At 42.5% G+C, this 22,118-nt stretch overlaps 1 protein-coding gene across 1 annotated transcript; it reads left to right on the top strand.

Annotated features, from left to right (window-relative positions):
• The first annotated feature begins 383 nt into the window (after positions 1 to 383).
• Positions 384 to 20,723, top strand: tpo (thyroid peroxidase). The gene is made up of 10 exons (XM_064955555.1): positions 384 to 522; positions 852 to 984; positions 1,427 to 1,556; positions 8,421 to 8,627; positions 8,820 to 9,338; positions 13,680 to 13,938; positions 14,820 to 14,990; positions 15,180 to 15,417; positions 15,629 to 15,837; positions 20,605 to 20,723. Exons 1-10 carry the CDS (start codon positions 384 to 386, stop codon positions 20,616 to 20,618), a joined length of 2,019 nt encoding a protein of 672 aa, XP_064811627.1. The 3' UTR covers positions 20,619 to 20,723.
• Positions 20,724 to 22,118: the final 1,395 nt, after the last annotated feature.

Genomic DNA, 22,118 nt, shown 5'->3' on the forward strand with positions numbered 1-22,118 from the left:
AATAATATTATTATTTATTTTTTTGTATACATTCTCTAACATTTTGTAAATAAATAGAAACTCTCTATATGATGGTTCCATATTAGATAGCTTGGTTGGTTTCCTTACACGTCTTATGTTTGTCTCTTCCAGGAGCATCATTTGACAATGAGGGATTGCTATTTTCCTCTTTTCAAGAAAGCCTTCAGATGGTGGAAACAGCATTATGTCACACCAGGACAGAGTAATGAACCTAATGACAGTGTGTGCATGGTTCATGTGAGAGTGTTCCTAGATACATTACTTTCACCTTTTTGTTAAGAGCGGGGGGGGGGGGGGTCCACTATTTCACTACTTATCTGCCAATTCCACTGAATCACAGGCGAGGCACACTCCGGTCCCCAATGCAGCTGTTTACATTTCTCCGGCAAGCGGAGCCTGAGACCCAAGAGATTTCCAGAGCTGCAGAGGTGTTTGATACAACTTTATATATTCTTAAGGACAGAGCCAGCCGGAGACATAAAAGGGCTCTTGTTGCATCAGGTAGGTCTATGGTCATATTTCCCTTCAACCGTTATCACACACTATGCTATATGCTTGCAATGGACAGCTAAAAAAAAGGTCATGTCTATTCTGTGGTTTATTCAAATAACTTCTTGTGTGGTTCTAACTGGAGCCAGTTACTAGCACGAAATAGAAAAGATGCATGCAGGATGCTCACTTCACTTAGAGTTAAACGTCAAAGATGAGTCTCTCGCATATACAGTGTCAGCAATATTATTGAATTGCAAAATGGCTGCCCTGACCGGCCTAATTAGATGATCTGTTGCAGACTATTTGCATTAGTTAACTCAGTGCTGTCACTTCTCAAGAGCTCCTTTCATTGGAGGACTTGGCGCTGATTGCAGACCTGTCAGGTTGTCCTCCACCCGTTCTCCCAGCCTTCTGTCACAACGATTGCTTCGCCAACAAGTACCGTTCCATATCTGGAGTCTGCAATAATAGGTGTCTGGTATATTTCCTATATCTTAGTCATTAAATCTGAACATCCACAATAAGTTTTGTTCATACTTACATTTTACATTTCTCAAAATAGGTTAGAAAGTAGATTTGTTTTCTTTATAGATTCAAAAAATGACTGTAGTATTTGATGTTTTTTTAAGTAACTAGAAATTGAACCCCCCCACCCACACACACAGGCTAAACACACACACACACACACACACACACACACACACACACACACACACACACACACACACACACACACACACACACACACACACACACACACAGCTATTTTCTACTGATTTCCACACAATTCCTCTAGAAACTCCCTCCATGCACTATAATTAATTTATTCTCTGTGTTGTGTTGCAATCGGAGATGGCATCCACACCTGTTTTGTATTGTGGGGTATTCTGACAGATTTAAACATATTTTTCAGGCAGAAGCCTTTCTGGGGCACAGCCAACAGTGCCTTGGCCAGATGGCTTCCGGCAGAATATGAAGACGGAGAAAGACAACCAAAGGGCTGGAACCATGGGCAACGATATAATGGCTTCCAACTTCCCCCGGTAATCTCTAAATTGTGAGACTGCAGGTGCACCATGTTTTCATAAAAAAAGCTACTTGAAAGGAGTCTACTTTAGTTTTCCAGCGTTATCTGCTTTCTATTAAAACGTGTGTAGAATATCCATTGCGTTTAAATAACTACAAAATTAGGTTCGTAAATGATATGGACAGCACACATGCTGCATGCAATTCATTAGTCAGGTACCAGAGATATGAACTATTTCTGGTTATAAAAAATATATATATTTTTTTTTTATCATACTGAGAACATGTTAATGTTGGTTTTTTTTTTGCCAAGAGGAATATTATCCGATTTGCATTTATATTTGCATTTCAGATATTTTCAGCTGTTGTATTTCATGTTATCACCACACACTGACTGGATTTTTAAAACGGAGAAAAACCTCATTAAATATACATTACATCACATAGCTACACAGCCTGCACTTTGCACAGTGTTTAACCCACTAAATGGAACATATCATTTATTTGTCTGTATTACAACATATTTTTTACTGTGATTCTGAAGCTACTGTAAATCCCATTTTTTCCTCCGAGGTTGTGAAGTTGGTAAAACACTCCTTGAAACTAATTGAAATTGTCCGTGAAAATGTAACGAAATGTAATCTAAAATGTAACATATGTAATCCCCAAAAGTAACTATTTATCATGAGAGGGCCATAAACAATAGCTGGTAATGCTACATACTACAAGAAATATTAAAATCTCACCTTTCTGATGAAAAAATTGTTGTAAATTGTTGAGGTATAGTCACTTTTGAGGACACAAGCTCAAGTAAATACAACTATGATAAAATATGACAAAAATATTTTGATATGATGTATTTCTTACTCAACAAAACTATATGAATAAGGTTTGCAATTACTGATATGCTTTCTAAATACAGCATAATTAAATTACTAACTACATGATTTCACCTTCCTTATACCTGTAAAATACATATTTGTGCATATTTTCTAAGTGTCTCTCCTGATCAAAACATCTGCCCCGCTGCTGGGAACATCACAGAGCTCCGGCTTAGCTTCCTGAACTCAATAAGAACTGGCCTATCTTCTTATATTAATCGTCCGTCTGTGTGACAAACAGAAAGTGTATTTTTGTTTACAATCTACAAATTATTTTAGATTACTGGCTAAAAAGCTAACTCTAAATGTTCTAGAGAGATGAAACCACTTCCTCCTGCTGTGCTATGATGTAAGGAAACCACTCCTCTTTCTATTCTGGTTAGAGCCAGTTTGCGCTGTTCTGTGAAGGGAGTAGTACACAGTGTTGTACGGGATCTTAATTTTCTTGGAAGTTTCTCACATGGAACAGCCTTAATTTCTTAGAACAAGAATAGACCTACGAGTTTCAGAAGAAAGTGCTTTGTTTATGGCCATTTTGAGCCTGTCATCGAACCCACAAATGCTGATGCTCCAGATACTCAATTAGTCTAAAGAAGGCTAGTTTTATTGCTTATTTAATTAGCACTACAGTTTCAGCTGTGATAACATAATTGCAAAACGGTTTTCTAATAATCAATTAGCCTTTTAAAATTATAAACCTGGATTAGCTAATACAACGTGCCATCTGAACACAGGAGTGATGGTTGCTGATAATGGGCCTATCTTGATATTCCATTAAATCTGCCGTTTCTAGCTACAATAGTCATTTACAACATTAACAATGTCTACACTGTATTTCTGATCAATTTGATGTTATTTTAATGGCCCAAAAAAGGACATTTGTTAGTGACCCCAAACTTTTGAACGGTAGTGTACACGGTGAGAAGTTGTTTAACATGACCACACTCCCGGGTAGGATACATCCGTAGAGTACTCCCATGTAATAAGCCTAACATTTGCGGCATCCTAAGCAAACTACTGACACTTTTTTGATGTTTTAATGAAGGTTTTCAGCAGCGTCATTACTAACATACGTGGTTGTCACAACACTTAATTTTTTTTAACCTTTATTTAACTAGGCAAGTCAGTTTCGAACAAATTTGTATTCACGATGACGGCCTACCCCGGGCAAACCCTAACCCGGACGATGCTGGGCCAATTGTGCACCACCCTACAGTATGGGACTCCCAATCACAGCCGGTTGTGATACACCCTGGAATCGAGATGCAGTGCCTTAGACTGCAGCGTCACGCGGTAGCGCAAATTATTTGCGTGATACGTCTTCTGCCACTGTATTGTTTTACCCTGCTAACACCGACAGTAAAGCTAATACAGCTGTCACTGTTCGTTAACCCCTAGCTTTTTATGCCTGTTAGCTGGCTGGCTAGCGAGAGAAGTTAATCTCGATTGAATTAGCTAGTCTTAGATATGTCGCGTAACTACTTCCAGTGTTTGCCTGCAATTGTAGGGTCTAGGTATTTAGAAAGTTGCTTCTTGTTGGCTTGCCTATACAGTACCAGTCAAAAGTTTGGACACACCTACTCATTCAGGGATTTTTATATATTTGTACTATTTTCTACATTGTAGAATAATAGTGAAGACATGAAAACTATTAAATAAGGGGGCTAAATGACTTAAATGTAATGTAAATGTAACACATATGTAATGACCAAAAAAGTGTTAAACAAACCAAAAATATATTTTTGATTTGATAGATTCTTCAAAGTAGCCACCCTTTACCTTGATGGCAACATTTGCAAACTCTTGGCATTCTCTCAACCAGCTTCATGAGGAATTATTTTCCAACAGCCTTGAAGGAGTTCACACATATGCTGAGCACTTGATGGCTGCTTTTCCTACACTCTGGTCCAACTCATCCCAAAACATCCCAATTAGGTTGAAGTCGGGTGATTGTGGAGGCCAGGTCATCTGGTACAGCACTCCATCTCTCTCCATTTTTGGTAAAATAGCCCTTACACAGCCTGGAGGTGTGTTGGGTCATTGTCCTGTTGAAAAACAAATAATAGTCCCACTAAGCGCAAACCAGATGGCACGGCGTTCTTGCCATAATATGGACTTCATATTTTACCAAATAGGGCTATCTTCTGTATACCACCCCTACCTTGTCACAACACAACTGATTGGCTGAAAAACATTAAGGAAAGAAATTCCACAAATGTACTTTTAGGAAGGCACACCTGTTAATTGAAATGCATTCCAGGTGACTACCTCATGAAGCTGGTTGAGAGAATGCAAAGAGTGTGCAAAGCTGTCATCAAGGCAAAGGGTGGCTACTTTGAAGAATCTCGAATATACAATATATTTTGATTTATTTAACACTTTCTGGGTTACTGCATGAGTCCATATGTGTTATTTCATAGTTTTGATGTCTTCACTATTATTCTACAGTGTAGAAAATGTTAAAAACAATTAAGAAACATCCTGTAATGAGGAGGTGTGTCCAAATGTTTACTGGTACTGTATGTCCTTTAAACTTTCCTGGAGACCAGCTGGGGAGACCATCCTACCAAATGGCCCATAGTAGCCCATGGTAATACAGCACCTAGTTGGTGGAATCTCCAGGTTTGCATTAATATCCAAATGCTGAAGAATATTATAGCTGTGATTTGGTTGGATACAGTTCACTAATCCTTACTACGAGCCAACTAGCCAGCCTTATGCAATACACATCGCTATTTAGATAGAAACAGGTGTTACAAGCGATGAAGTGCTTTGAACACTCCTAGATTTATCAAATAACCAGAGCCCAAAGCTTGTAGAGGCTAATAAGATAAGATAAGGCAGCAAGCAGGTAGAGGCAGCCCGCAGGTAGAGGCAGCCCGCAGGTAGAGGCAGCCCGCAGGTAGAGGCAGCCCGCAGGTAGAGGCAGCCCGCAGGTAGAGGCAGCCCGCTGGTAGAGGCAGCCCGCAGGTAGAGGCAGCCCGCAGGTAGAGTCAGCCCGCTGGTAGAGTCCGCCCTCTGGTAGAGTCAGCCTTCTGGTAGAGGCAGCCTTCTGGTAGAGGCAGCCTGCAGGTAGAGGCAGCCCGCAGGTAGAGTCCGCCCTCTGGTAGAGTCAGCCTTCTGGTAGAGGCAGCCTTCTGGTAGAGGCAGCCTGCAGGTAGAGGCAGCCTGCAGGTAGAGGCAGCCTGCTGGTAGAGGCAGCCCTCTGGTAGAGGCAGCCTGCAGGTAGAGGCAGCCTGCAGGTAGAGGCAGCCTGCCGGTAGAGGCAGCCTGCAGGTAGAGGCAGCCTGCTGGTAGAGGCAGCCTGCTGGTAGAGGCAGCCCTCTGGTAGAGGCAGCCTGCAGGTAGAGGCAGCCTGCTGGTAGAGGCAGCCTGCTGGTAGAGGCAGCCTGCTGGTAGAGTCAGCCTTCCGGTAGAGGCAGCCCTCTGGTAGAGGCAGCCTGCTGGTAGAGGCAGCCTGCTGGTAGAGGCAGCCTGCAGGTAGAGTCAGCCTTCCGGTAGAGGCAGCCTTCCGGTAGAGGCAGCCTTCTGGTAGAGGCAGCCTGCTGGTAGAGGCAGCCTGCAGGTAGAGGCAGCCCTCTGGTAGAGGCAGCCTGCTGGTAGAGGCAGCCTGCTGGTAGAGGCAGCCCTCTGGTAGAGGCAGCCTGCTGGTAGAGGCAGCCTGCAGGTAGAGTCAGCCTTCTGGTAGAGGCAGCCTGCTGGTAGAGGCAGCCTGCTGGTAGAGGCAGCCCTCTGGTAGAGGCAGCCTGCTGGTAGAGGCAGCCTGCAGGTAGAGTCAGCCTTCTGGTAGAGGCAGCCTGCTGGTAGAGGCAGCTTGCAGGTAGAGGCAGCCTGCTGGTAGAGGCAGCCTGCTGGTAGAGGCAGCCTGCAGGTAGAAAGCCCAAAACTTTCCGTCATCATAGCGGCCTAAGAGCCTGAAACTATGATGTTCTTTTCACCTGGTTCTTGGGCAGTGCTGGTCTTTTCTCCTACCGTTGTTCAAACAAACAGCGGGTTTTTAGATAGCCTGTTTAAGAAAGTCCGTTAGAATCGTCACTTTAGACTGATGATCGTGATCGTACATTCCATTCGACAGTCTATCTGTTCATGCTAAACATTTTTACGTTCAGAATGAAAGTGTTTTGAGTTAAGATGTAGTTGATTAAGACAACATGGAAGTATCAAGCATATCCCAAATGTTTCTGGTTATCTGGTAATGATTAAAATTGTCAATTTAAAAGAGGAGTTAAAGGGAGTACTGAGTCTGTACTGTACTCAGGGGACCTGGGCATGCTAAATAGAGAAACTGATAGAGACATACCCCAAGCGACTTACAGCTGTAATCGCAGCAGAAGGTGGCGCTACAAAGTATTAACTTAAGGGGGCTGAATAATTTTGCACGCCCAATTTTTCAGTTTTTGATTTGTTAAAAAAGTTTGAAATATCCAATAAATGTCGTTCCACTTCATGATTGTGTCCCACTTGTTGTTGATTCTTCACAAAAAAATACAGTTTTATATCTTTATGTTTGAAGCCTGAAATGTGGCAAAGGGTCGCAAAGTTCAAGGGGCTGAATACTTTCGCAAGGCACTGTATCTATTGCATGCATGTTGCCACGTTCGTGTTGCCACGGTTCGTGTTGCCACGGTCGTGTTGCCACGTTCGTGTTGCCACGTTCGTGTTGCCACGGTCGTGTTGCCACGGTCGTGTTGCCACGGTCATGTTGCCACGTTCATGTTGCCACGGTCATGTTGCCACGGTCATGTTGCCACGTTCATGTTGCCACGGTCATGTTGCCACGGTCATGTTGCCACGGTCATGTTGCCACGTTCATGTTGCCACGGTCATGTTGCCACGTTCATGTTGCCACGGTCATGTTGCCACGGTCATGTTGCCACGGTCATGTTGCCACGGTCATGTTGCCACGTTCATGTTGCCACGGTCATGTTGCCACGGTCATGTTGCCACGGTCATGTTGCCACGGTCATGTTGCCACGGTCATGTTGCCACGTTCATGTTGCCACGTTCATGTTGCCACGGTCATGTTGCCACGTTCATGTTGCCACGGTCATGTTGCCACGGTCATGTTGCCACTTTCATGTTGCCACGGTCATGTTGCCACGGTCATGTTGCCACGTTCACATGCTAGTCGGAACTAGGAAGCTGTGAAATCGTCCGCGTGCTAACTGGTTGTAAAGGTGCCGCGTTTCCACGTGCGGCTTTCAACAAGTTAGCAAGTCAAACATTTCTGAGAGTCCTAGTTCCGACTAGCATGTGAACGTGGCATGTGCTCTGTCAGTGTCGTAGGGTTCAGCTCGGAGTTGTTGGATAGTCGGAAGAGAGAATTAAATGGTAGGAGGGACAACTTCAAGTGGTGTCAGATTTCACATCCTACGTACCACAGGCGGAAAATATTCACTGCTGTGTCTGTGAGAACCAGTGCTATCGCACAATGCAAGCCATTTCAATCTATGGTTTCCACAGATCGATTTATAAGCAAATATGCCAGGTTGAAACCTGTACCAGAACCATGCAGGTCCCCTAAACAGGGGATTTTACATCTAAGAGGTTATTCAAAGGCCATCTTTGTTGAGAGACAAGGACATGGGCTATGGTCATGCTTGCAGTGTACTTGTGTTTGTGAACAGTGAAGCTGTCGATTTCTTCATTATCCTGTATGAAGACTAGTTTAGAACCACCAAAAACACAGACGTTCCAAAATATCAACATTTCTCATCTAACCTCATCATGTTCCCACTGTATTACCAGGTACATGAAGTCATCATGTTCCCACTGTATTCCCAGGTACATGAAGTCATCATGTTCCCACTGTATTACCAGGTACATGAAGTCATCATGTTCCCACTGTATTACCAGGTACATGAAGTCATCATGTTCCCACTGTATTCCCAGGTACATGAAGTCATCATGTTCCCACTGTATTCCCAGGTACATGAAGTCAGCATGTTCCCACTGTATTCCCAGGTACATGAAGTCATCATGTTCCCACTGTATTACCAGGTACATGAAGTCAGCAAGAAGATACTGCAGAGCTCCAGCAGGCCAATGTTGCTAGATGCTGCTTATTGTCAGATGCTAGTGGACTGGGGCCAGTACATCGACCATGACATATCCTTCACTCCTCAAAGCACAAGCAGAGCTGCTTTCTTGGGAGGACTGGACTGTTTAAAGACGTGTGAAAACATAAACCCCTGTTTCCCTATTGAGGTAACCACTCGTAATCAACCCTAATGAATACGCTTTCACATCAGTTGTCTGTCTGCTTCCCAAATCCTACCAATCCCTTTTAATTAAGGAGACAAAAGTGTTGTTGTAAAGTATAGCTTTTGGAAAACACTGATATAATATAATAAACTGAGGATTTTTGGCTCAGACTAAGTTGTGTTCTTTCTTTCATAGACATTCCCTGATGACAAACTGTCTGGGAACAGAAGCTGTGTGCCCTTCTTTCGTTCATCGCCAGCCTGCTTCTCCGGTAATGCGCAGACTGCGACGACGGACATCAAACAAGTGCTACAGCGTCAACAAATGAACTCAATCACGTCTTTCCTGGATGCATCCACGGTATACGGCCACACCCCGTCTTTACAGAGTGCCCTTCGAGACCTCTCAAACCCTGAGGGTCGGCTGGCTGTCAACAGCAGATTCACTGACCGTAGTGGCAGACCCTACCTGCCTTTTGTCCCCAACACCCCGTCTCCATGCTTTCAAGATCCAGGGGATCCCCAGGGGGAAAGGGTGGATTGTTTCCTGGCTGGGGACAGCAGGGTGAATGAGGTTCTGACTCTGGCGGCTCTACACACTTTGTGGATGAGGGAACACAATAGAATCGCAGAGGCCTTGAATAGCCTCAACCCACACTGGAGCACAGAGATTATTTACCAAGAGGCCCGCAAGATCATCGGAGCTCTGCACCAGGCAAGTCCTACTGTACATGATGGAACGTCACGATAATATAGTATGAATTGTATTAAAATACATAGTCGTGTAGTATTTTCACTTTGGGGGAGCCTTGCTTTGTTGTTGGATGACCCTGCACCAGGCAAATCCTACTGTACATGATGGAACGTCTTTGTTGTGGGATGACCCAGCACCAGGCAAGTCCTACTGTACATGATGGAACGTCTTTGTTGTGGGATGACCCAGCACCACGCAAGTCCTACTGTACATAATGGAATGTCTTTGCTATGGGATGACCCAGCACCCCTAGTTCCTGGTTCCTGATGAATGGTGTTACTTATTGTAGTGAGATTATCAGAGTGTTATTAGCATTATCCAAGTAAAAAAAATATTCATTTTAGGTCAGAGGTCAATCTCTTAATTCAGAGTTCTTATCTGTATCAGAATGGGGTTTGATTTTAAAGTGCACAAATAACTCCTTAAAAATGGCCATTGGTCTTACATTCATCAATACAAAAAAAAGATGTAATCGATTATACTGAACAAAAATATAAACGCAACATGTAAAGTGTTGGTCCCATGTTTCATGAGCTGAAATAAAAGATCCCCACATTTTTCCATATGCACAAAAAGCTTATTTCTGTTAATGAACATCCCTGTTAGTGAGCATTTCTCCTTTACCAAGATAATCCATCCACCTGACAGGTGTGGCATTTCAAGAAGCTGATTAAACAGCGTGATCGTTACACAGGTGGACCTACAATAAAAGGCCACTCTAAAATGTGCAGTTTTGTCACACAACACAATGTCACAGATATCTCATGTTTTGAGGGAGCATGCAATTTGCATGCTGACTACAGGATTGTCCAACAGAGCTGTTGATGTTGATTTCTCTACCATAAGCCACCTCCAACATTGTTTTAGAGAATTTGGCAGAACATCCAACTGGCCTCACAACCACAGACCACGTGTAACCACACCAGCCCAGGACCTCCACAACCACAGACCACATGTAACTATGCCAGCCCAGGACCTCCACATCCGCAGACCACGTGTAACTATGCCAACCTAGGACCTACACATCCACAGACCACGTGTAACTATGCCAACCCAGGACCTACTCATCCACAGACCACGTGTAACTATGCCAACCCAGGACCTCCACATCCACAGACCACGTGTAACTATGCCAACCCAGGACCTCCACATCCATAGACCACGTGTAACTATACCAACCCAGGACCTCCACATCCACAGACCACGTGTAACTATACCAACCCAGGACCTCCACATCCACAGACCACGTGTAACTATGCCAACCCAGGACCTACACATCCAGCTTCTTCACCTGCGGGATCGTCTGAGGAGCATATCTGTCTGTAATAAAGCCCTTTTGTGGGGAAAAACTCCTTTTGATTGGCTGGGCCTGGCTCCTGTAATAAAGCCCTTTTGTGGGGAAAAACTCCTTTTGATTGGCTGGGCCTGGCTCCCCAGTGGTTGGCCTATTCCCTCCAAGGCCCAATCATGGTTGTGCCCCTGCCCAGTCATGTTAAATCCATAGATTAGGGCGTACTGAAGTTATTTAAATGGATAGATTTCCTTAAATTAACTGTAACTGTAAAATCGTTGATATTGTTTCGTTCAGTTCTTATCTTTTCAGGTCAAAAGTCAGTTTAGAAAGTCAAAAGGGGATCAACATGCTTGCTTAGTCCATCTGGCATAGAATAAGGCGAAACCGAATCGCCTGCATGCACTTCTGCCATTTCAAAATGTGATAGAAAATGGCCCCATGGCAATCCCAGAGTGGATACAAGGATAACACTATAACCCTCGTGGTGTTCGTTTGAACTGCTTAGGAAGCCCCCGTGACCACAGAGACAGGGAATTATGGGATTAAAGGCCAGGTAGACTACTAAATACTGTCGCCTGTCTCAGCGGGATAAAAACAGCGTTATATTGCTCAAAGAATAATCTGTAAGGCTAAGCGTAACCCAGCCCTCCTTACATTGAAATGACAAGGAGAGAACATATGATGTCTTGTTGGAGAGAAGCTAAATGAGTGCATCAACCACCAGAATACAGTTGTTTCAATAAAGTCTCCGAAGGGTTGATTTTCTATAAGATGCTCAAATTGTCTGTCTTGTCAAATGTGAAGAGAGCAAGGTTTCACATACTTACTGTACATACTGCAATGTCTTTGTGTTATATAGTGCCTTGTACATACTGCAGTGTATCTGTGTGTGATACAGTGCCCTGTACATACTGCAGTCTCTGTGTGTGACACAGTGACCTGTACATACTGGAGTATCTGTGTGTGATACAGTGCCCTGTACATACTGCAGTTTCTGTGTGTGATACAGTGACCTGTACATACTGGAGTATCTGTGTGTGATACAGTGCCCTGTACATACTGCAGTGTATCTGTGTGTGATACAGTGCCCTGTACATACTGCAGTCTCTGTGTGTTATACAGTGCCCTGTACATACTGCAGTGTATCTGTGTGTGATACAGTGCCCTGTACATACTGCAGTCTCTGTGTGTGATACAGTGCCCTGTACATACTGCAGTCTCTGTGTGTGATACAGTGCCCTGTACATACTGCAGTCTCTGTGTGTGATACAGTGCCCTGTACATACTGCAGTGTACATACTGGAGTATCTGTGTGTGATACTGTACAGTGTGTACATCTGTCTCTGTGTGTGATACAGTGCCCTGTACATACTGCAGTCTCTGTGTGTGATACAGTGCTCTGTAATTATTGGGACGGTGAAGCATTTATTTCGTCTCTTGTCTCTATACTCCAAACATGTGGACTTGAAATAAACCCATGACAGTGATTTTAAAGTGTAGATTGAGGGTATTTTCATCCATATCGGGTGAAGTGTTGTGAAATGATAGCACTTTTTGTGCACAGTCCCCCCATTTTAGGGGAGAAAACATATTAGGACAAATTCATTTATGTGTATTAAAGTAGTGAAAGTGAAGTGTTTTGGTCCAATATCCACAGCACTCATAGACCACATCAAGCGTGTGACTCTACACACGTGTTGGATGCATTTGTTCTTTGTTTTGGTTTGTGTTTCAGATTATTTTCTGCCCAATAGAAATTAATGATAAATAATGTTTGTTTTTTTCTTTCATTTTGGAGTCACTTTCAATGTAAATGAACACTTCTACATTAATGTGGATGCTACCAGGATTACAGATAATGCTGAAGGAATCGTGAAAAGTGATGAGGGAGAAAGTTACAGACACAGAAATATCATAGCCCCACATAAATGCAAACCTCCCCTGTTATTGTAATGGTGAGAGGTTAGCATGTCTTAGGCTAATATGACCTCCCCTGTCAATGTAGCTAACATCCCTGTTATTGTAATGGTGAGAGGTTAGCATGTCTTGGTCGTATGCTAACCTCCCCTGTTATTGTAATGGTGAGAGGTGAGCATGTCGTGGGGGTATGATATGAAATGCTAACCTCCCCTGTTATTGTAATGGTGAGAGGTTAGCATGTCTTGGTCGTATGCTAACCTCCCCTGTTATTGTAATGGTGAGAGGTTAGCATGTCTTGGTCGTATGCTAACCTCCCCTGTTATTGTAATGGTGAGAGGTTAGCATGTCTTAGGATATGATATGAAATGCTAACATCCCCTGTTATTGTAATGGTGAGAGGTTAGCATGTCTTGGTCATATGCTAACCTCCCCTGTTATTGTAATGGTGAGAGGTTAGCATGTCTTGGTCGTATGCTAACCTCCCCTGTTATTGTAATGGTGAGAGGTTAGCATGTCTTGGTCGTATGCTAACCTCCCCTGTTATTGTAATGGTGAGAAGTTAGCATGTCTTGGGGGCATGATATTTGTGCATGTGTAACTTTCTCTCTCATTATTATTCAGGATTCATTCATGATGATCCTAAATCTTGGTAGCATCCACATTAATGTAGGCGTGTTAAGAAACATTTTCTATTCTTATTTACAATAAAAATTACTCCAAAATGACACAATAGATTATTTACATTGAGGCCAAATGACATTTTCTGAGGTTATCCACAGGGGAACAAATAAACAATATCTCCAAGCTCGCATAAGATATCCCAAAATACCATCTCAGTAGAATATATTCAGATGAATGTATACAGCCTGTCCTAGATAATCTTGCTAATTTTCTGGAAGGATATCTGGTGGCAGTGCATTAATCTGAACCCTGAGGGTAACTTGTCCTGCTCCAACTTGGACTACAGTAAATATATATTTTTAATGGACTGGACATAGAAACTTGTAGATTGCAAAATGTATTCTTCTTCTTCAAAAAAAAAATTAACTTAAAGTCTCCTTTTTGCTTTGTTCTGTATTTGCCCCCAGATTATAACCACCAGGGATTATGTTCCCAAAATTATTGGAAGAGAGGCTTTTGATCTTTACATTGGTCCCTATGGGGGCTATGATGCAACTACAGAGCCCTCAGCCTCCAATGTATTCTCGACTGCTGCATTCCGATTCGGCCATGCCACTATTCCCTCAGTTCTCCGGAGACTCAACCAGAGCTTCCAGGAACATGAACACTTTTCCTCTTTGAGTCTGCATAAGACTTTCTTCAGTCCCTGGCGACTCATCAAAGAGGGTTGGTATTCTCATATGCTGCATACATACTTCGGGGTGGCAAGTAGCCTAGTGGTTAGAGCTGTAGGGACCAATAACCGAAAGGGTGCTGGATTGAATCCCCGAGCTGACAAGGTAAAAATATGTCGTTCTGCCCCTGAACGAGGCAGTTAACCCACTGTTCCCCGGTACGCTGTCATTGTAAATAAGAATTTGTTCTAAACTGACTTGCCTAGTTAAATAAAGGTTCAATTTAACAAATAAATAAATTACTATTGGAACTAATAGGGTGGACTGTTGCATACTAAACACTTAAAAGGGCCAATCCTTAGATGAAACAATAACAAAGGGTGTCCAGCCCCACCCCTGTTTTGGTAAAGGCTATCACAGGAGTCTCATTTCAGGCTATACAGCATGATGTTTTGTGCAGTACATACCCAGACTGGCCACCTCTACTTGATGTAACCTCTGAAGTCTATAACTACATGTACATTACTACATTGACATGGCGACTCCCTTTTTAAAGTACTCTTAGTGCTCTTAGTACTGTTCATAGGATATTGTTAATCTGACAGAGACTTGGCACTGTTATTTGGAATTTTAAATAGGAATAATCATGTGAGCTGCTCCAGAATACATTACTGAACATCCAAAGTGATGCATAACTATACCAGCCAAAGCCAGTTCTCGGTGGTTACTAGCAGACTGAATGATTTAGCCCCACAGATATGCATTTTATTGCAATGAAAGGGATCAAATTCACATAACTACTTCCGCTGGAGGCATGTGAAACTTACATAACTACCCCAGAACTAATTTGACTGGATGTATTTGTGGAGAATAATGTGTTTATAGTGCAAAGTATATTGTGAAATGTTGTCATCTATTTTTTTTTCACGAAAGGTGGACTAGAGCCAGTCCTCCGAGGCCTGTTGGGGACGCCGGCGACTGTAGTGAGCCCAGAAAACCTACTGACAGAGGAGCTGACAGAGAGACTGGTTGTGCTTACTGTCCCAGGGGGCTTGGACTTGGCCGCACTCAACCTACAGAGGGGACGAGATCATGGACTTCCAGGTCAGTGTTACCCATAAACAGGAGTCAAGAATTAGGACAATTTAAACTAAATCTATTTGAAATCCAACCAAATTTAAAATAAAAAATAAAAAAAGGTATTAATCGCTATGCACAACTCCACTGTGAATATCTGTTTTGAATCCTCTAGTAAAGCAGGCTTAATGCAATTGCACCATAATTACGTCCCAGGTTACAATGACTGGAGGATGTTCTGTGGACTGGACAGAATAGAGACTCGAGACGACTTCAGAGAAGTTGTAAAAGATGCAAGTGTTGTTGGGAAGATCATGGACCTATTTCGACATCCTGACAACATTGACGTGTGGTTGGGAGGACTGGTAGAGGAACCTCTGTCTGGCTCCAGGACTGGTCCACTCTTTTCATGTCTCATTGGAAAGCAGATAAAGATGATTCGAGATGGGGACAGGTGAGTTTATTGAAACACGTGAACAGATGCTACGTAGAAAACATAGACTATATCCATGGAGGGGTTTGGAAGGTAACCGGTAGTACGTACACTGTTGAAGTATTGTTGTAGTATTTGCTGCTTGGACCCCTACATATGCTATATTCTGAATCCTTCTTTTGACTTATATTGGACTGATTATTATAATCAATTACTGTGTGGTATTTTTCAGGTTCTGGTGGGAGAGTGAGGGTGTGTTCACACCGGGTCAGAGGGTGGAACTACTAAGGCATTCTCTATCTCGCGTGATCTGTGACAACAGTGAAGTGAAAGAGGCCCCTCTTGACCCCTTCAGGTTTGGGAAATACCCAGACGGTTTTCTCTTGTGTGACAATATACCATCAATGAACTTGGAGGCCTGGAGAGAGGAGCCGAGCCCAGGTATGATGTCATTTACAAACGCAGTATTTGTGGTTTAGTGAGTCTGCCAGATCAGAGGCAGATGAACACGTGTCATGTTGATAGGTGTGTGATATTGATAGGTGTGCTATATTGATAGGTGTGTTATATTGATAGGTGTGCTATATTGATAGGTGTGTTATATTGATAGGTGTGCTATATTGATAGGTGTGTTATATTGATAGGTGTGTTATATTGATAGGTGTGTTATTTTGATAGGAATTGGACCATTTTGCTGTCCTGCCCGAGCATTCAAAATGCAACGAGTACTTTTGGGTGTCAGGGGAAAATGTATGGTGTAAAAAATATATTATTTTCTTTAGGAACGTAGTGAAGTAAAAGTTGTCAAAAATATAAATAGTAAAGTACAGATATCCCCAAAAACTACTTAAGTAGTACTTCAAAAATGTTTTATTTAAAGGACAAATCCACCCAGAACCCCTCATTAATGTACAGTGTTAAATAACACTAATATGTGAGGCTAATATTTGTTATGAAAAAATGTTTAATTTTGGCGTTATAATATGATTGGTAGCAACATGGGAAATCATTGTGGAAATCTGTTGCAGCTCAAGTCGACTACACAATACACATTGCAACGCTCTCTCTATAGGCTGGCTGACTAGCTAACGTAAAGTCACCCCATTCCGTACAAATGTGCGCAACCGCAACATTCAAACGAGGCTACAAAGAAAACTAATGGGACTGTAGCGACTGTGTTGACGTCAAAATCGGGGGTGGGAACTAGGTTTCTATTCAAGCGTTGATCGACATGGTAATGGCTCTATAATATTGGAGAAAAGTTGAAAAAAACAGACCCTCCGTTACATCGGGACGTGTCATGTCGTAACGTACAGCATGCAACTATTTATGTCTTACAATCTCTCTCCACCAGGTGTAGCACTTCTCTCATCCTTTAAAAACAAGAAATGGACAGTGACGGGGGTAAGGGGGGGATACCTAGTCATTTTTTTCATCATCATTCTCAAAGCCGCTGTTGACTTCTAAGATCACTTTAGCACCTCCCTAAAAACCTGATTCAAATTCGACACAAACCTTCCAATAGGTATGTAATGACACATTATATAAACTCTTTATAGTGTTTAATTTACCTTTTAGAGGCGATAAGGTGATATGTTGGACAGATTGAGTGGAAAAAAGCAATTTTCCCACACATCTCTCCTTCTCACTATCACGCATTAGTTTCGCTTCCCCACCCGCCAATTTTAAAAAGACCCAACGGGGCACAGTGCCTGCTTAAATTATGTAGAAACGGGCAGCGTTTAGGTCATGTAATTGATTATGTTGGAAAGGGGAGAAATTGTGCTTTACAGTGGTATTGACATTACAGTTGATCTGGAAATATGACATTTTTGGGGCGCTAAAATAAGGGCAATTGTACGTACCAAGGCGATGTACGAGTTTATGTTAGTTTACGTTAGCTAGCTAGGTAGCTTGCTAGCAAATGTAGCTACACACATTAATACTGAAGTCAATATCAGTATGTAAAGTAGCAAATTAGCTGTAAAAATCGGTCAAACAAACTGCACTATCAATTTAAGAGTCTACAATCTCACCAACCTCTACAATCTCACTAACCTGTAGATTGATGTGGGTCTAACATTAGCAATGGCAGATATACTTTTGAGGAGATGGAAAACGTCAATAGTACATCAATGGGCTGCACTGTTCATTCTGGGAGAAAGTCTATTGGGCGCTAGCTCAAATACCCAATATTAGAAGTACAACATTACAAATCTTTTCCCGAGATGTAAGATAATTCACTTGCTATCTGTAATATCGTATAACTTTGGAACAGTGACATTATGTATTTTCGAGGAAAATAGTCAAGTTTCTCGACATACACACTGACTTTGAGAAGGGGTTGCGTGACGATTAGCTTAGCAACGTGTAACGCAGCATGACAACGTGAACGTGATTGGTCGACAGTCGGTGTGGGGCGTTATACGCTCGTTCGTTCATTGGATTCTTACCTCTTTTCTATCTCTGGCAATCGCACCATGCAATGCACCCTGGACTAAAGAGGCAGACAAATAGGAGAAATGTGCTTGACCCTCTGTTAAATTACACATTTCTCCAGGTAGGAATATCACAACAATATCATCAATGGCTCATTGGAGAGAAGAGTTATGACGTCGGCCAGTATTGAAATCTGACGCGTATGATAGACGTTTTAGGGATCTAAAAGTTGTTTCTATTAACTTCCAGTGGAGTGAGAGAGACTTTACCACAGTACTACTGAGAGAGACTTTACCACAGAACTACTGAGAGAGACTACCACAGTACTACGTCATACTGAGAGAGACATTACCACAGTACTACGTCATACTGAGAGAGACTTTACCACAGTACTACGTCATACTGAGAGAGACTACCACAGTACTACGTCATACTGAGAGAGACTTTACCACAGTACTACGTCATACTGAGAGAGACTTTACCACAGTACTACGTCATACTGAGAGAGACTTTACCACAGTACTACGTCATCCTGAGAGAGACTTTACCACATTACTACGTCATACTGAGAGAGACTTTACCACAGTACTACGTCATACTGAGAGAGACTACCACAGTACTATGTCATACTGAGAGAGACTTTACCACAGTACTACGTCATACTGAGAGAGACTACCACAGTACTATGTCATACTGAGAGAGACTTTACCACAGTACTACTGAGACAGACATTACCACAGTACTACGTCATACTGAGAGAGACTACCACAGTACTACGTCATACTGAGAGAGACTTTACCACAGTACTACGTCATACTGAGAGAGACTTTACCACAGTACTACGTCATACTGAGAGAGACTACCACAGTACTATGTCATACTGAGAGAGACTTTACCACAGTACTACTGAGACAGACATTACCACAGTACTACGTCATACTGAGAGAGACTACCACAGTACTACTGAGAGAGACTTTACCACAGTACTACTGAGAGAGACTTTACCACAGTACTACGTCATACTGATGAGAGACTTTACCACAGTTCTACGTCATACTGAGAGAGACTTTATCACAGTACTACTGAGAGAGACTTTACCACAGTACTACTGAGAGAGACTTTACCACAGTACTACGTCATCCTGAGAGAGACTTTACCACAGTACTACGTCATACTGAGAGAGACTACCACAGTACTACGTCATACTGATGAGAGACTTTACCACAGTTCTACGTCATACTGAGAGAGACTTTACCACAGTACTACGTCATACTGAGAGAGACTTTACCACAGTACTACTGAGAGAGACTTTACCACAGTACTACGTCATACTGAGAGAGACTTTACCACAGTACTACGTCATACTGAGACAGACTTTACCACAGTACTACGTCATCCTGAGAGAGACTTTACCACAGTACTACGTCATACTGAGAGAGACTACCACAGTACTACGTCATACTGAGAGAGACTACCACAGTACTACGTCATACTGAGAGAGACTTTACCACAGTACTACGTCATACTGAGAGAGACTTTACCACAGTACTACGTCATACTGAGAGAGACTTTACCACAGTACTACTTCATACTGAGAGAGACTTTACCACAGTACTACGTCATACTGAGAGAGACTTTACCACAGTACTACGTCATACTGAGAGAGACTTTACCACAGTACTACTGAGAGAGACTACCACAGTACTACGTCATACTGAGAGAGACATTACCACAGTACTACGTCATACTGAGAGAGACATTACCACAGTACTACGTCATACTGAGAGAGACTACCACAGTACTACGTCATACTGAGAGAGACTTTACCACAGTACTACTGAGAGAGACTACCACAGTACTACATCATACTGAGAGAGACTTTACCACAGTACTACTGAGAGAGACATTACCACAGTACTACGTCATACTGAGAGAGACTACCACAGTACTACGTCATACTGAGAGAGACTTTACCACAGTACTACGTCATACTGAGAGAGACTACCACAGTACTACGTCATACTGAGAGAGACTTTACCACAGTACTACGTCATACTGAGAGAGACTACCACAGTACTACGTCATACTGAGAGAGACTACCACAGTACTACGTCATCCTGAGAGAGACTTTACCACATTACTACGTCATACTGAGAGAGAATTTACCACAGTACTACTGAGAGAGACTTTACCACAGTACTACGTCATACCTGCTGGATATCTGCCTGCTTGAACACTAATAACTCAGATACACACGAAAACATGAAATGACCCAGGGAATCAATAGAACATCATTCAGAGATGTACAAAAAAAAACAATATAACTTTCAAAATGGCTGACCCTTTTCTTTAATTAAGTACTTTACACCACTACGCTGCATCAGAAGAACAGAATTTCAATCAGAAGCCAAGTTGAAGAGAAACGTAATACCAGTAGTTAGTGAGAGGAAATCAGTCTTCCATCTAATCAAAAATATTGAATTCTGTGATGTAACCAAGGATACTACCAGTGAAAATCTAATCCACCCAGTACTCTCTGTCTCACCCTGTATTAACTTCTGTCATCTTGCCTTGGTTCCCTCCCCCCCCCACCCCCCCACCCCACCCCCACCACTTAAAGCAACACCATTGTGGGGTGAAAAGTGTGAAAGCACGATGTCGCCTGCAGTCACTTTGTGAATTTTAAATAGGAATTATGTCTCTGAGTGATTGCATAGCCTGAGGAAATACACATTGAATACACATTGTATTTCCCCAATTTATTTTCAGACAACTACAGCTAAGACGAGAAGCAAGAGATCCTCCATGAAAACATTGGCCTTTGTTTTATTTTTGCTCTATGTTTTCATGCTTTTTATCCTGTATATGTTAACTACTGTTTCCCTGCAACGCCTTTTTATCTCTGTGAATATCATTGTACTTCAGTTCAATGTATTTGGGATGAATAAAGTTATAAGATGTAAACAAAGTCAGTGTGTACTTATTAAAAAAGACGCAGCCGTAATTACTGTCAAGCATATTTCCCCTCCATATGTCATTTCTGTTCTTGGTAGGGGAGAGTGGGGTAAATGGGGCCGTCCTTGTTTCTAGGAAACCAAACACCAAATGAATCCTTTGACCTACTATTTAGGAAGAAGTAATAATTGAATGGAGTCTGTGAAGGAAGAAAGCACATGGAAAAGTGGTAAGCATGTTAGGTCCAGGTCAAAGAAATGTACTGCATTGAAGGTTTCATGACGCTTGTATCTAAACCAACGTAGATAGTTTTAAGATTGTTCTATACATCAGTTGGGGTCTCTATCAACTTCAATATGAGGTCCTAAATATATTATGAAAGTGCATCGTTCTAGCTGCATGGGGCTAATATAGTCAAAATGTTTGCCTTGGGGTAAGTTGAGCCAATCGTTGAGCCGTGGCAAGTTGAGCAAATTTGAGTGTTTTTTTTCCCCAGGCGTAATGCAAGCATTATGACTGTGGATATGAGGTAACAGCAGGGCCTAGCCAATGTTAAAAGTGTTTTAAAAAAGTACAAAGTGTTTGTTAGGTGTTAAGCCTGTGTTTAAAAATGCTTAAAATGCTTAAAAGACAAATAAGCGATTGTAATTGTGTTTGGGAAATAAAGAGATGTGATTTAAAAAAAAGTAGTGGTAATATTTAATTCAGGACAGACATTTGTAAGTGGCTTAACTTACCCTGTCCCGCGGCTCAACTTACCCCATACCCCGGGTAAGTTGGGCCAAGAGACTAGAGAGAGAGGGAGACAAAAGACACCAGAGAGAGAGAGAGACCAGAGAGAGAGAGAGAGACCAGTGAGAGAGAGAGACCAGAGAGAGACCAGAAAGACACCAGAGAGAGAGAAAGAGAGACCAGAGAGAGAGAGACCAGAGAGAGAGAGAGAGAGAGAGACCAAAGAGAGATCAGAGAGAGACCAGAGAGAGACCAGAGAGCGAGAGACCAGAGAGAGACCAGAGAGAGACCAGAGAGCGACCAGAGAGCGAAAGACCAGAGAGAGACCAGAGAGAGACCAGAGAGAGACCAGAGAGAGACCAGAGAGAGACCAGAGAGAGACCAGAGAGCGAGAGACCAGAGAGAGAGAGAGAGAGACCAGAGAGAGAGACCAGAGAGAGAGACTCATACCACTGGATCACGTTCAGGGGCATCATGCACACCAAAACTTTGAGGGGAATGGGGAGTCTTATTCAGTAATTTTGCTTTTCTAAAGTCTACCAACATTGCCAGCAGGCAAAATAGTTAGACAAGCTAGCTACTCTAACTTGATTGAT

Source organism: Oncorhynchus masou, chromosome 32 (assembly GCF_036934945.1).
Source record: "Oncorhynchus masou masou isolate Uvic2021 chromosome 32, UVic_Omas_1.1, whole genome shotgun sequence".
Taxonomy (NCBI): domain Eukaryota; kingdom Metazoa; phylum Chordata; class Actinopteri; order Salmoniformes; family Salmonidae; genus Oncorhynchus; species Oncorhynchus masou.

Bases quoted from the DNA above. Each gene is read 5' to 3' on its own strand.
- tpo (XM_064955555.1), top strand. From the start codon at position 384: ATGCAGCTGTTTACATTTCTCCGGCAAGCGGAGCCTGAGACCCAAGAG. The intron at 523-851 runs GTAGGTCTATGG...TCACTTCTCAAG, and splicing joins AAGGGCTCTTGTTGCATCAG to AGCTCCTTTCATTGGAGGAC. The intron at 8,628-8,819 runs GTAACCACTCGT...TTTCTTTCATAG, and splicing joins ACCCCTGTTTCCCTATTGAG to ACATTCCCTGATGACAAACT.